Below are 16,298 nucleotides of genomic sequence, written 5' to 3'. Positions count from 1 at the left end.
TATTTAAATGCTGTAACTACTGCAATGTGTTACAGGCTCAGTTATTTACATCTGATTTAGCGCAATACTATCACTGCATGTCTGTACACTACCAGATAAAACTGCACCTTACATCCATCTCAGCTCAACTTTAAATATGCATAACATACAGCTTTTACCAAAGAACAAGGTAATTAACCATTTCAATTCTCCTGAAATTTGGAGATGATTATTTTTGAATGCGCTAGTTACACAGAAATACATGGTCTAAATGTTACCAGCAAGACAGTGGCTGTTTTAGGTTTCTTTTTCAGATAAAATAAAAATACAAATCCTGTTTCTATGCACACCGAATTAAAACCTTAGCCTGAGGTCTTAAATGTAAGTTTACAAAACTTGAAGATGTGTCAACTGATTTCTTTTAATACAGACTGTATATACAGCGAGTACATCACATGAGCGAGTCTAGTTATCCTTACAGATATGCAGAACAGAATATAAAATGATACTGAGATCCCTGAACAGCAACCTGATCATTTACTCAGCTTATATTTGCTGCCACATCAAAAACAGGTTGACAATACATAAATTAAAAAAATAGCAACACTTATTATACAGGGTTAAATGAAAACAGGACAAGAGCATTATCAGCATTAAAGTGTCTATTCTGGAACAGTAATTGGTTTCATATTCTACATGACATTTACATTTTATTTTTTTTTTTATCAACAAATTTGACATTATGCTTTGTAGAAAAATGATCCAGAAGCTGCACTGGGACTCGGCGTGGGATCAGGAAAGTATGAGCGCTCGGTTTGGTGCATGAGATTTTAAAGAGCGAAGGTAGCGCCTTGCTTTCTCTGTCATGATCAGCTGGTCTTTCGTCCGTCCACAGACAACAGTTTCCCAGGCTGGAGACATCTATCAGAAGAAGAAAATGATTAGACAACTTTTTGTTCCCCATGGACGATTCGTTTCATGGATAATTTTATAAAATCATGGCTGCAGTATATATCAGGACTTAATTATTGTTACTGGAAATGTAAGAGTTAAATTATTTAAATGAAATAACCATATGCTAATGCCTATTTTTGTCTAGTGAAAAACACTAATTTAAAGGAACAGTTCACACAAAAATGACAAGTTGCTGAAATTGTCCTCACTCTCAGGCCATCTAAGATGTAGGTAAGTTATGAAGAAATGCAGCATTTCATCACTTGCTCTGCAGTGAATGGGTACCGTCAGAATGATTCCAAACAGCTGATAAAAACACCACAATAATCCAGCCACATATTTGTTTAGAGCCGTTTTGGCTAGTAAACGCTGCTTGATCGGTGCAGATTTCTCCCCTAATTCAGACTAGGCTTGCCGCGATAGACGGTGATACCGTTGTTAAGCCACAACACCGGTTACGTCACTTGCCCACCGCAGCACCGACGTTTTGATTTTTTTATAGTAATAAAAATCATTTAGTTCAGTAAAAGAACAGACACTACAATTAAAAACTGAACGCGGCTGCTCAATGCAGCGTGCCGAACGACAGTCGCATCACATATCAGACTTCATTTCTCCAGTGAGGAGAGCGAGTCCAGCTGACTGAAGAGTGAGGCGAGACAGACGAGACGATCGCGGATGATTTAGTTTCGAAACGAGATGCAAAAGCGCCTGTTTGGCAATATTTTGGATTTTGAAAAGCCTGTTGACTTTTGCCGTTTATCTAAGGAGATTTTGGAAGTTTTTTTTAAACATTAATTTCTTATTTAATTGGTTCCACATTGTTTGCTGATTTTTACTTTATTTAAACTGTCATTTATTTATTTTATTTGACATTTGTTTTGCTAATAAAGTTCTAAGTTTCTTATTTATTAGGCCTATACACCTATTTAACTTTAGAATCAGAAGAGCTTTATTACCAAGTACGTTTACACACACAAGGAATTTGACTTGACGACAGGAGCTTCCAGTGTAGAAGTACAGACATAGCGCAGGAATAACACAGTAGGGATGTAATATAACACTAATATAAAAAAAAAGAAAAAATAAATAATGTACTATATACAGAAATAGAAGTATAGGAACAGATGTAATTGTTTAGATAAATGTAGATATGTTTGTTAGAGTGCAGATATGTTATTTACAAAGTGTGCAGTTTAATATAAATATAACTATGTTAGTTGTGATGGACAATGTATAATTATGAAAGATTAATTGTTCAGGCTGAATATAGCCTGTGGGAAAAAACTGGTGATTTTTTTAGCTTTTCCAGTAAACCACGGTTTATCATTATTAAATGATAAGAATGTCCTGGTAGGAATGCACATATCTTCACAGAAACTGATATATGAAGTTACAGTCTCTGTGAGCTCGTCCAGATCGGTGGCAGCAGCTTCAAAGACGCTCCAATCAGTGAGGTCAAAACAAGCTTGTAAATCCTGCTCTGCTTCATTAGTCCATCTTTTTACAGTCCTTAATACAGGTTTAGCTGATTTCAGTTTCTGCCTGTAGGTCGGTATTAGATGAACCAAACAGTGATCAGAGAGCCCCAAAGCTGCTCATGGGACAGAGTGATATGCATCCTTTATTGCTGTGTAACAGTGATCCAATATATTGCCGTCTCTGGTGGGACACATAATGTGCTGCTTGTATTTTGGCAGTTCACGGGAGAGATTTGATTTGTTAAAATCTCCAAGAATGATTAAAATAGAGTCTGGGTACCTTTGCTCCATTTCAGTTATTTGTTCGGCTAGCTGTTGCATCGCGGCGCTGTAAGTTATTTGTTATTTTATATTAGGCATAGCTTGCCCTATAGCATGGTGTATTTTTATTTGTTTTGTTAATAAAAGTTTTATGTTTTATATATAGGCTAAAGTGAGTTTGACGTTGCATTTTGCTGTTGCATTCAAGCAATTGACGCCAAACTGCCACTAATTCGAATCGCACGGCGCTTTTAAGCTATTTAAAAAGCGAAGGGAAGTGAGGAAAAGAGGGAAAATTCAAACAAACTAAAAACTAACAATTGCTTTACTCCAAATTGCCGCTGTTTTAAAGTGAAAGTAAAATGGGCACGGCGTTTTTACAAGCTATTTAAAAGCGAAGGAAAGCGAGGAAAAGAGGGAACGCCCTGCCCCCGCGGTGATACAGGCATTACTGTTGTTGTCACACGTCGATTAACCGGTGGGAAAATTTCCTCCCCGTCACAACCCTAATTCAGACCAGAACACTTTTTCATCGGAGGAAGCGTTATTATGGATTACGGACACGTATTTTAGTTAAAAACATCTTAATGGATTTGTTTCTTACAAACACAGTTCTTCTCAAGATGTTAAGTGATGGACTGGAGTGGCATTGATTACTTGTGGATTATTGTGACGTTTCTGACGGCACCCATTCACTGCAGGGCATCCATTGCTGAGACACTGATGCAATGCAATATTTCTCCAAATCTGATGAACAAACAAACTCATCCTCGGATGGCCTGAATGTGCACACATTTTCAGAATTTTTTTCATCCATTTTTGGATGAACTATTCCTTTAAAAACACATAACCGATGTCTGTCATCAGTGCAAAAATGGTTTTGCATACTAAAACACTTGACGGTTATGAACAGAGACAACAGAAAAACTAAACATACTAGCTGTGCTGTGATAATCTATTATGATCGCATATAATTTGTAAAAAATTAAAAAATTATGTTTTGTAAACATGTTGCTGTCTGATCTAACAGCACTTACCACAGGTAACGGAGGACTCTGTTTCAGTGTGGGAGACACAGCTTTAGTGGGCAGCCCGCTCTCATTCGGGCCAAGAATAAATCCTTGATCCAACACATTCTCTTCCTTCTTCACATCACAAGAGGACACGAGAGAGAGCGACCGTGCCATGTGAGCCTGGAGTTTCAAAACACAAAACACGCTTTAAATCTGTTCAGTGATGCATTTGCCCAGTAACACCATCGGTCCGGTTTCTGTACCTTCGGACTCGTTTTGACTGTGTGTTTCATTTGCTGCTTTCGTGCAGCAACAGTCTCACTGCAGTCAATGGCATCCAGAGCCAGAGATTTACGCACTTTCTTCATCAGCGGCCGGTACTGTTAAAAGAGACACACAATTAAATAACAGCACCTGGAAAATAAACAAGTCACATCAATTTTATGTATTTAAATAAAAAAAAGTAAATAAATTAGTCTATAAATCATTAATAAACACTTAAAAGGAAAAGTGAAAACAAATGTAATATGATAAATGGTCCATCAAGCACAAAAAAAAACACTTATTTCTCTATTAATTTGTGCATTGACTCCTTTGTAATATTTCTTATATTTACTTAATAGAGAGAAACTTTCAAGCTAGATGTTTTAATTTATTTAGATAAGACGATATTTAACTTTTTAAATAAAAGCATGTGATCCAATATAATATGTTGCTACTAGTTTTACATGTTGATAATTATATACAGTTGAAGACAAAATTATTAGAAATATTTCATTTTTTAAATAATTCCCAGGAGCTGTTTAACAGAGAGAAGATTTTTTCAACACAGCATTTCTAAACATAATAGTTCATAGTTTAGGAAACTTGGGAGTGTTTGTAATACAAATAGAAACAAAATTAGAACCAAAAATAAAAAAAAGTCTACAGGTCAAAATGATTAGCCCTCTGATGTTAATGGATACAGTCAATGGTGCATCCCTTTTGCTTGATAACAGCCTTTAGTCGTCTGCTGTAGTTCTCAACAAGTTTCAGGCATGTCTCCTGAGGAGTCATAGTCCATTCCTCTTTAGCAAATCTCTCAAGCTCCTCCAGATTTGTTGGGTCTCCTGGCATTGGACTTATTATTATCATTATTAGATTGTCATGCGCATCTCGTCAGTAAAGCCAGTTCTGTGATTAGTAGTAAATCTCCAGCACCTGCTTTCAAATGGAGTGGCATTTACTATACAGAGCCGTAGATCACTGACAAGCTACGCAATATCGCCTGCTGTATTTGCGGTTGTCTACCATTCACCATATAGAAGTCTGTGTGTGCTGTCTTACCACTTGTTTGCGTTTCTTCTCTGTAGGAGTTTCATCTTCTACTATCAGCTCAATTCCTGCCTCGCTGCGCAACACTTCTTTAAGGTCTTCCGCCAAATTTGGGGTCGGAGGCTTAAGAGACCCAAAAGAGAGACACAAAACACTTGTTTTCAACTTAGAGTATCAAAACTAGAATATCAAACAGGAGGTCAAGCATCAGTGAGCTGTATGTGAGAGACATGTGATAATAACGAGGAAAACTCTCACCAGGGGCCGCAGAGGGCCGTATTTCTCCAAGGCGTTTTTAAATGGAGTGGGGGTTCGGGGAGTCGTATCCAGGTCAGATTTGTGATTAGGTGTGATAAAGCTACAGGAGGGCAAATTAAGAGTTTAACAGTGACCTCTGAACTGAAATGATGTGAATAAAGCTCTCTGTGAGCACTGAGACGTACAGGGAGTTCTCCTTTTGCGTGAGTGGGGTTTTGTCGCGGTGCAGGGGTGTCGTGACGGTGGCCTTCTGGCTGCAGACAGGAGTCGACGTCAGAGAAGGATTCTCCAGCTCCAGTGTGTCTTGCTTGGTCCACATATTAAGGAACTGTAAAACAGCAACATAATATTAAAACTCAGAACCATTTTACAGTAAATAAATGAGCACAGCTACTGTTGTAAAGCCTTTCTGAATCAAACGTGTTAGATGGTTTCTCTCTTCAGGATTTGTGAGCGTGTGTGTTTGCTATACACAAGCAGATATCGTCACATTCAGCTGCTCACAACAAAACAAAAATCAAAACGGGCAACATCTTGTTTGAAAAGTCGTCAATAAAAACAATGCGGTGCACCGAATCAACAGTGAGTCGTAATAAATTAAGCTGTTGCTAATCTTCAACATGTTTCCATGATATAGTCATTCTGTGAAGAACAGTTATATCATCAGCAACATGCTGAAATATCTGATGATCATGATGCAACATATCCTGTGTAGGGATGCACCGAAATGAAAATTCTTGGCCGAAACCGAACAAAATTAAACACTGGGCCGAAGGCAGAAAACGTTTTTTTGAGTTTTTTTCCCCATGTATTTTGCGGAAAAAAATGTCACCATTGCATAAATGAAAAAGCCAAAATGTGCTTTTTACTGTTTTGTCTTGCTTTTCAAAGAAAAAAAATCAATTCCAAAACAACAATTTAAAAATATTTAACACTGAACATTTTTTACATTCTAGCAGACACTATACCAACAAAGCACTATTTAACTTCCAATTAATAAGTGTGTAAAATAAAAATGTTTGGCCATCAGACCCCCTTCTTGAATCAGGCATGTATTTTTTATTTTTTTTTACTGTACAATTAAAAGCAGCCTTGCTTTGAAGAGACTTCTTTTAAAACATTAGAAAATATTACATATCCTAATTTGAACACTATGTGTGAATGTTATAATAAATGTATTAAAACAGAGCTGTTGTAATGATTATCATCATTATTATTGTCTTACTATTTATTTTATTTTACAGAACAACAGTAAAATTACAATACTAACATTTATGAATGTTGATAAGAGTTCTTGCTTTTTCTCAACTTTTATTTTGGCAGAAACGCGCAGGAAGACCTCAATGCTTATTTTTTGTTGACAACAGATTTATAAATGAGTCTCATTACGAATATGTCGTACGTATCGCATTGTCACATGCCTTGTAAAAATTCATAAAAATGTGACTGAGCAACGGACGACTGTATCAGCGCAGATTTTCCTCGCGCTTTGAACTTTGAACCCTGGTTAACAAGCAGATCTGCTGCGAGGTCGTGCAGCGCTGTCAGAATACATGCAATGCGTGCGTATATTAGAAAACATAACGTTCTGCAGTTTATTTACTAATTAATCAAATGCAATTCAGTGCACTTCAATCAAAACGATATGGACTAGTGTATGTGAATATTAAATGGCAAAAATACTATTTAGCTACTACTACTTTAGCTTAAATAGCAAACTAGCAAACGAAACGTTGATTCCGTCACATTCCGCGTTACACAGTAAATTCTGTTTTTATGAATAGATTCCGTCCCCATTTTCTACATCGCCCTACTTTTGCTAAGAAACACGTTCAACGCAGACGCACAGACGGTTGTCGTGAATGAACACCAGAGCAACTACTTGTGCGTCCGCACTGAATGTGCATCTCGCATATAAAAAGCATTTTAGGGGGCCCTTGGCTTTTGGGGCCCAAGGCGGTCGCCTATCTTTGCCTAATGGTTAAGTCCACCTCTGCCAGCAACAACCACCCTTCCTCTTCTCATTGAAGACATGCGATGCAATCCTAAACGGTCTCTCGCTGTCGGTGCTTGTAATGATTTTTGCGTCTTTCTCCGACAGTTTAAATGCTTCCACACTGCTGACGTGTGTTGCATAGTAAAGAGTGCGCGCTTCTCACTCTGCACTGGTTGCCATTTGATCGCGTCATATCATTGTTCGGTACAGTTTATTCGGTCTTTTCGCTTATGCACTACAACACCGAAAGAGCTCTTTTATTTTGCTATTTTCGGCCGAATAATTTCGGTTGCCGAACATTCGGTGCATCCCTAATCCTGGGGGATACAAATATTTGAGAAGCTGTGGGGAGAAGCAGGGAAAGCGTAGGTCTCGTTTCTTGATTTCATGTTGAAATGGTGTTTGTTGTGAATATTTAGTTATATTGACTTTGTTCATACATTCTTACATTCTTTGTTTAGCTCACAGGAAGCATTTAAACCTTGTGTTTTAGAAAGTCAAAGCTTTTTGTAATCTTGACGAAACATATCGTTGGAAAGGTCTGACAGTCAAGGTTCCATATTTGGTGACTGTTTTGTAATAGAAGTGATATTGTGACAGAAAATTATTGATTTGAGACAAAAAACTGCATCAAAAAATTCAATGGAGTTTGGGTGTCACCCAGTGGTTATTTTTGGTATAGTGTCCAAACAAAATCTCACAGGAACCACAATTTTTGTGATATCAACTTCAAATTTGGAACATAACTTGATTAGACATATGGCTTTGATTTTATAGAAATTTAAAGTGAAACATTTTATAAAGTATATATATATATATATATATATCAGGGTGCACATAAGTTTTTCAGCCTGGAGATTTGGTTTGGTCCTTACACGGCGGCACATGGTGTTACCCATCAAATATACTATTAAAAATCAATAATAGTGATAATATTATTGCACTTTATTTAGTTATATATATATATATATATAAAATCATAAACTAAATAATAAAGTGTGATAATACGATTTTATTTTAAAATAAAAAGGGAGTATTAAATACAAATACAATTATTTTATAGTAAACTTTAAAATAATTCTAATAAAAATATTAGCATTTTATTTTTATTTGAACCTTAATTATTATTTTTAATTTGTATTATTTAAATTTTTCATTTTCAAACTTAAAATCAGCAAGCTTTTTTTTTGGGCGGGTTGCCGGCAAGTAAGTATATGTGCTTCTGGGTTTAGCGCTGCTGACTGTAGAGCGTCAGTGAATGTCAGTTTTGCATTGTGCTTTGAAAACGTTAGTGGGTAGCCTAGATTTACATTTAGTCATTTAGCTAAAGATCATAAAGATTTATGCTTTCAGTTTGAATAAAAAAAATCGTGTACAGTACAGTTCGTTGATCTAAAATGGTAATTGTGCATTAACAGCTGTCAACCATGTAGGTACGCAAACGCGCGCTCTGAACTAATTTACGCAGCGTATTTCTTATTTTGGTCACGCATGCGGACCACTTATGTGCACCCCTGTATGTATGTATGTATGTATGTATATATATATACACACACACTAGAGGTCGACCGATATATCGGGCCGATATGTCATTTTTTAATATATCGGCATCGGCCGATATCCGTGTTTAGTAGCGCCGATTTAAAGTCAGGCACGTCCGCGGGCAGCCCCGTGTTATTGGTGCGGTGGAAAGTGCTGCTGCTGCATGTGAAGGACCCCAAGCCAAACAGTCCAGGGAGATAAAAGCAAGGCTTAAATTCTGATATTTCAAAGTCCTATGGCCATATATTTACTATATATTACTAGTAAACTATGAAGTGTTGCTTCACTTAGTGAAAGAAAAAACGAATAGCATAGAACCGTCGGGAACTGGCATAATGCTACAGCTGGTTAAAGGTTCGCTTACTTGCAGTTAACTTTAAGGACTGTTGTCGAAAACTATCAGCAGCTTGCTTGCTAACATATTAGCCCCAATGTTATAAGTTCTGTTTTATTTTTCCTGTATCGGAGTCGGAGAATTTCACTCTGTGCGTGGGGTGGAGAAGGTGGCAGCTCTCACAAACACTGCAGCGTGATCGAGGGCTACGTTACTCCACCCCGCTCACAGACAGCGTTTACATTTATGTTCCAACAAACTTGAAAAATTCTGCTTGATAAATGCTCTAAAACTTTTATGTAAATGATTGACAGGTTTTTTTTTATTACCTGTTTTATATATTTAATACTTGGTAAGTTTATTGATTTGTTTGGTTAACTTTGGATAAATATTTTATTTTAATACCGTGCAGTGCACAAAATTAAGATTCGAGGGATGGTTCAAGTCAGTGTTCAATAAATTATGATGTTAAGTTTAGAAATGTTGTGCATCCACTTATTATTAGTGTGACATTTTAGCATGCAAATGAAGGGGAAAACTTCAAGATATCGGCCCTAAAAATCGGCAGCACATATCGGCCATCGGCTGACCCTGACCTCTAAACATCGGCATCGGTTATAGAAAAACCCATATCGGTCGATCTCTAATATACACACACTACATTATCTTTACTGCACACTTAAACTTCTATAACTTTTTTATACTTTCTTTCTTTGAAATGAAGAACTAATCTGCTATGCGTCTTTTTTAAAAAGAGACCAACCTTAGGTCTGTATACCAAAGCGTTCAGGAAATACCACCAGGTTGTAACAAGCATTGATAAACAAGTGTTCGGTTTTCAGTGAATTTATACCCCCAAAGGAGCAACGTATCCTGGGGGATACAAACATGAAAATCAAGTCAAGAGTCAAGTTTTGGGGAAAAAAAAATAAAATAAATGTAATTAAATTGTATTATGTGAGTCCCAATAAGATAGAAAATAGCAATACATAAATTTTTTGATGTCTCTTTATGGTTCTGCCCTTTTTAGGGTTAAATTAGCTGGAAAAAGATGGCTGATGTCAATTCTGATGGTGGCTGATAAAAAGCTGATATGACAATATATAAAGATAGTAAAAACATGCATAACTGCTAGTGAAATTTATATTAATTTTGGATTAAAATAATTTCAAATTAAATTAAATAAAGATTTAACCTGATTTAAAAAAATAAAATAAACAGATTTATTTAGATGCAACGTCTTGATTTTGTCTGTTGAAAATGTGAATAAAAAAAAAGGAATTAAACTGCAACTAGCAGTGCACTCAGCAAAATTTGATAAGTCTGACTGACAAACTTATTTTGTCATATACTGTGGCATCAAAACGTCGTCCAATGCCGATAACAAAAAAACTAAAAAAACATGCCAAAAATTAGCCAACATATTGGTCGACCCCTAGTGCTAACTGGTGGATCTGGACCTTAATAATCAGGTAAAAATATGGCAGTGATGTGGAAAGCGTCTGCGGTACCTGTGAAGGAGAGAAAGGCAGGATTTTGACCGGTGTGCTCTTGGGGGTCATGGAGTCGTTGGGGTCTGGGGACAGGGCGATGCGGCGGCGACTGCGGCGGCTCAGGATGGACGGAGGCGTCGCCCCGCCGGGTGAGATGGGGATGAGCTCCCCTTTGCTGCCCTTGCTGAGCTCCTGCAGGGTGCTGCCCTCCAGACGAAACTGCAGCAGCTCGGGGCTCTGGCTCTCCTCCGGCAGCTCAAAGTCCGACATCGTACACCAGCCCTCAAGATCCTTGTGGAAGAAAGCATTATCATCCTCAGGCCCATATACTCAGAGACGCCATCAGGCCTCAACAACATGGATTTATTAGTAGAGCCCGACCAATATGGGTTTTTTGGGGGCCGATACCGATGCCGATATTAGGGAGTAAAAAAAGGGCGGTATCGATATATCGGCGGATTTTCTTAGTGTATATTATAGTACAGTACCAGTCAAAATTTTTGGACACTTTCCCATTCGTCTGTCCAAACTTTTGACTGGTACTATGTATAGAATACAGTATATACACAAACAGAATATATATACATAAACATTTTTTTGCAATGATCACTCAAATGTGGTGATCAAACACGTATAAGGACATGACAAAGATATGTAATGGAGGCAGGACATTAAACAATTTAACAATAAACTTTATTATCCAAAATGAGTCTGACAGTAAAGTTGAAGTTTATTCAACTTTATTTCAATTCAATTCCATTCAACTTTATTCCGTTGAAATTTAATTCACTTCGGAACATTCATTCACGGATTTGCGCTACACAGATGAAACTTACTAGAGAAGTGTGACATAATTAGAGGTCAACCGATTGATCGGCTGATTTTTGACATTTTTAAAATTAATCGGCATCGGCCGATTGTGCTGCAAATTAGGCCAATTTATAGGCAGGGGCACTGGCGGGGCGCGAAACGGCGTTCACTTCGGAACATTCATTCACGGATTTGCGCTACACAGATGAAACTTACTAGAGAAGTGTGACATAATTAGAGGTCAACCGATTGATCGGCTGATTTTTTTAAAAAAAAAAATTAATCGGCATCGGCCGATTGTGCTGCAAATTAGGCCGATTTATAGGCAGCGCACTGGCGGGCAGCTAAGCGTCGTTGCGGAACTCCCTCTGGCTGCGTGAGACTGAGCAGCTCACGCTCTGCAGGCTGCAGCAGCGGCTTGTTCACACACAGCCTCAGCTAATGGCAGGGCAAAACAGACCGCTTTGAAAGCGGGATTACGTTTTACCCTACTAGAATTGATGCCGGAAAGTTATCATATTCATAAGTGCAACAAGTCATTTGCATGTGAAAGTAGAAACGCGTTCAATTCAGACGAAACTTCTGGGCTGATTATAACGTGCACGTTAACTTTCCTCATGAAATGTGTCTGTGGGTCCGACAATAGCCTCCACAATGTCATATATTCGCTTGTGGCCAGCGCTCTCTTAAGCAGTTATGAGCAGCAGGCTGTGTAATATGTGTGAAATCTTTTATTTTTGTTATCACTATGGCCATTTGACTTATAGCAGTGTCCAGTGTTTCCTATACATTGAGTTATTTGTGGCGGCTCATCACAATATCAAAACTGATCGCCACAAATAGATTTTCCAAAAGGCTTCGTTGAATAAAATGAGCACTTCATGTTTCAAAATTAAAATGCAGCGCGGGTTCATCGGTATCGGGTGAGGTGTTAGCATGGAGGACGGAACAAAACCTCATCGGGGCCGTAAGGGATAACGGTAACATAATACGCCGATCGTGGAATGCTTTTAAATAAACATTTATTTATAAAACAAAATATGCAGAAAATGCAAAAATGCAGCGCGGGTGTTTTTATATGAATGTACCCTTGAAAAGAACCGACTGTCTTCAGAAAAGCTTCTATGTCATTTTCATTTTGTCTGTGAGCAGCGCTTATTTGATTACAGCCTTTACCGGGGAAACCGCTATATCTCCAGCTCCCAAAGCACCTCCTGCTGGCAGAGAATTAATTTGCAGTCTGTGGGAAACACTGGTGTCTGTCAGCAAACATGAACAAAAAGCATCCTTCAGAACTGTTTTGAGAAGGTGCTCAAGTTTTGAGCCATGTATTATTATTACTTTAAATTGGGCTACTACTACCATTACTATCTTGTACCCTGCAATAATCATTTGCTCAAACTCACTTTTATGAGATAAATGGAAAAAAATAAAAAGGCCAAACATATCGGCCAAAAAATTCAGCCATCGGCTGCCCTGATTTCTAAATATCGGCATCGACCAGTGAAAACCCCATTTTGGTCGACCTCTAGACATAATATACTTCTGTAAATAAATATAATTTAAATTCACGTCTCGCGCACTTTAATGCCCTTTGAATGCAACGTGTACATTCCCTTGGAACTGGAATCATGGCGGAATATCATGTGAAGTCCACTTCGCAGGGCACTTACGGTCGAATAAGCCCACGCTTGAATGCTGATGCCTGAACAAGAGACCTCCTTACTGAAGTGAAAGTGTTGGCTGGTGTCACTATCTCGCGAACGCGGCCACGGATCTCCACCAAATTCGGGGGATCCCTTCAGCTCGAGGAGCCCTCTCGAACGCCACCCTCCGCGCATCGGTAGCCCCCCCAGGATCGCCAGATTGGTCGGCGCCGGACGGGGAATGTAACCACCCGTAACTCCTGGATCCCGGGGGCTATCGATGGCAGGGGGTGGTCTCATTCGAAAGCGGGCCTCGAGACGTACACTTGATTCGGTGTTCGAGAGGGTTCCTCGAGCTGAACGGATCTCCCGAATTTGGTGCGGATCCACTGCGCCGTTACAGAGATATGGCCGTTCAAAATTTCAATGGTATTCCCCTAAGCTTTAAAGCGTTTCATCCAGGTCACCAGTAACAAACAATGGAGGGTGCTCTGCTGGACAAACGCCGTATCTACACCATTTACAAGCATTTTATCTGCGTTTTATGTTCTCTAAAAAATGTTTCATATCGGTGGCATATTAGCCGATACCAATATATCTGCGACAGTCTCATATCGGCCGATAAAATCGGCGAAACTATATATTGGTCGGGCTCTATTCAAGAGATGCACTGAAATCTCCAGGCGATTCAGAAAAAAAATCTCTGTCTGATTGGATGCAAAGAAATCAACGGGCATGACTTCTAAAACTTACATGCTGCAGTCAAAATTTCTAATTTAGTTTACACAGTACAAGCACAATTAGTGAATTCAAATACTTGCAAAGTTATTTATAAGGAGTTATTTTGAGGGCATTGTGTTTGATGTGTGGCAAAAAAGCAAGATCTGTTTGGAACAGTGTTTGAAGTCACTGACACTTTTTCGACACTATTTTAAAAATTGTTGGAGCCTTTAAGTAAGAGATAGTCCACAGCTAGTTTGGTTTGTTTTTAAGGCGTTTTTTTTTTTGGACTAATTTTATGGTGAGAAGTATATATTAAAGTTACTTCTGAGGTAAATTCAAGGCTTACTTCTCGCAGCGTGTCTTCCAAAAACTGTGGACATTTACATGTTTGCGCGTCTCAAGCCTGGTTTCGCGTGAATTGTTATCTTACAGCGCGCGATGTGCATGATCACATTATTGAGCTCAGATGGGAAAGACTGTACCTTGCGTTGGTTTCATACAGATTATTTTGTCAGAGAATATTTGTTTTCGACATACCCTACTTCATTTAAAAATAGACACTTCAAACTTTCTTTAGATATACTTCTCATGTCTTTTTCGTTCATTTTAGTGACTCGTTTCAGGAAGATATTCACGAAGACTGAGAATGCAGAAAGCGCATCCTATTTGTTTTCTTTATTTTACAAAACCAAAAAAAAAAATTAGCTTGATATTGTTGATATTTCGAGTGTATACAAATAATACTTATGTAATTTTTCAGTCAATATTAATGAAGAGTTTCACATTGTAGTGTATTTTTCAGGTTTGATAAAAGTAAACTTGAAAGTAAAGTAATTAGTAATCTGATTACTTTTTAAATGCAGTAATCAGTAATGTAATCAAATTACAATTTTAAAGTAGTAATTGGTAATTTGTGGTGGTTGTACTTTTTTTTTTTTGAGTAACTTACCCAACACTGACTGTGAGCTTTTCAGTAACAAAGCTATTTTACTGATAAAAGTAATGGGAGAGCAGCATTACAAACACGTTCTGGGTTTCTGAACCCATAATCTTCGGTTTCAGCCAAGATTGTTTATTCGGTGCTAGGGGTGCTCCGATCGATCGGCAGGAGATTGGTATCGGCCGATAATCACATTTTATGACTTGATCGGTACTCACTACACTTGGCCGATCTCACGAACTGATCACAATTTGATGACGTCAACGCGTGACGACGTACATGATGCGTGGGTACATAAATGATTTGGTGCCAGTCATGTCATCGCCGGTGTGGAAATGCTATGACGTTTTCGATAAACAATGAAAAATTAGCTATTTGTAGTCGCGTATGTTTTGCATGACGATTTGATATGATGAACAGATGGTTAATTTTTAACAGCAGATTCAGTGACGTTAGAGCTGATCTGCGCCTCACTGCACACGTCTGCGGCGCGTTACGGCTCCATGGGAACCAGAGCTGATCGCGGCCGCTCTAATGCTTGTTTATCAGCCAGCTGCGGCATGTTTTTGAAGCGGCTCTCCGCATTGCTTGGCTAAAAATAGTCTTTTGTGAGGTGTCAGCGTGGAGGATGGAACAAAACCTCATTGGAGCCGTAAGGGATAACAGTAACATAATACGCTGATCGTGGGCTGCTTTTAAATGAACATTTATTTATAAAACAAAACATCTTCTTTGGCCATATTAGCCTACTCAGTAGCATTAACACAGGCTTTACTCCTTTCAAACTTTATCTGGAATGTCACCGTTTCTGTCACTGCAACTTCCCGATCAGGCGAACAAACACACAAACACACAAAATCGTCTGCCTTATGACAATTTATTTTTTAAAAAAAGTAGTTAATATTTGCATCACTTATGATTTAATTTATCCACCCGCAAATAGTCAGAATGCATTTTTTATTACCCGACCCGCGAATTATCCGCTACGCCTGTGAATATAGGAAAAGCTAAATATGTTTGCGGTGTAAATCAGACGGACTTACTGAAAATGCAAAATCATTCTCTGATCCTGATCGGAGCATCCCTATTCGGTGCATCACAATTTTCTCCTTGGCCACTAAACACTTTTGCTGGAAAATGATGCCATTACGCATTTGCTGTGAAACATTACTGATCTATGCCAAGTTATTCTCACCATTTTAACCAGCTAAAGGACATCAGCAGATAGTAGTAGCTAGGGCTGGACAATAATTCAATATCAATATGTATCGCGATATAATTTTTTTCAATAACGGTGATATGATTTTTAAACGCATTTCCGATATTTCAATATACATTACCATTTTTCCAAACATTGCTTTATTTGTGCCGTTTGACTTCGCTGAATAAACATGAGTGCTGCACATTTCAAAATCATAACACGGCGCGGGTGTTTTATATGAATGTATCTCTGAAGGGAACCGACTGTCTTCAGAAAAGTTTCTATGGCATTTTCATTTGATCTGATAAAGTAGCATTCATGAGCGGAGCTGCTTTGATTACAGCCATTACTGG

The 16,298-nt window shown here is 38.2% G+C and overlaps 1 protein-coding gene across 1 annotated transcript in view; it reads right to left on the bottom strand.

The window, feature by feature from the left end:
- Nucleotides 1–382: 382 nt before the first annotated feature.
- The window catches only part of LOC107551327 (myb-related protein B), a 28,007-nt gene continuing 12,091 nt past the window's right edge, over nt 383–16,298 (bottom strand). The window contains exons 8-14 of the mRNA XM_016232888.1: nt 10,644–10,916; nt 5,446–5,588; nt 5,261–5,360; nt 5,015–5,125; nt 3,952–4,068; nt 3,713–3,868; nt 383–900 (exon numbers count right to left, since the gene is read on the bottom strand). Coding sequence (XP_016088374.1) covers nt 772–900; nt 3,713–3,868; nt 3,952–4,068; nt 5,015–5,125; nt 5,261–5,360; nt 5,446–5,588; nt 10,644–10,916 — 1,029 coding nt within the window. The 3' untranslated portion in view covers nt 383–771. The remainder of the gene's footprint in view (nt 901–3,712; nt 3,869–3,951; nt 4,069–5,014; nt 5,126–5,260; nt 5,361–5,445; nt 5,589–10,643; nt 10,917–16,298) is intronic.

The sequence above is a fragment of the Sinocyclocheilus grahami genome, unplaced genomic scaffold (genome assembly GCF_001515645.1).
Source record: "Sinocyclocheilus grahami isolate Dianchi unplaced genomic scaffold, SAMN03320097.WGS_v1.1 scaffold420.1, whole genome shotgun sequence".
Taxonomy (NCBI): Eukaryota; Metazoa; Chordata; class Actinopteri; order Cypriniformes; family Cyprinidae; genus Sinocyclocheilus; species Sinocyclocheilus grahami.
The sequence above is the reverse complement of the archived record's forward strand: the minus strand, read 5'-3'. Positions and strand labels throughout refer to the sequence as shown.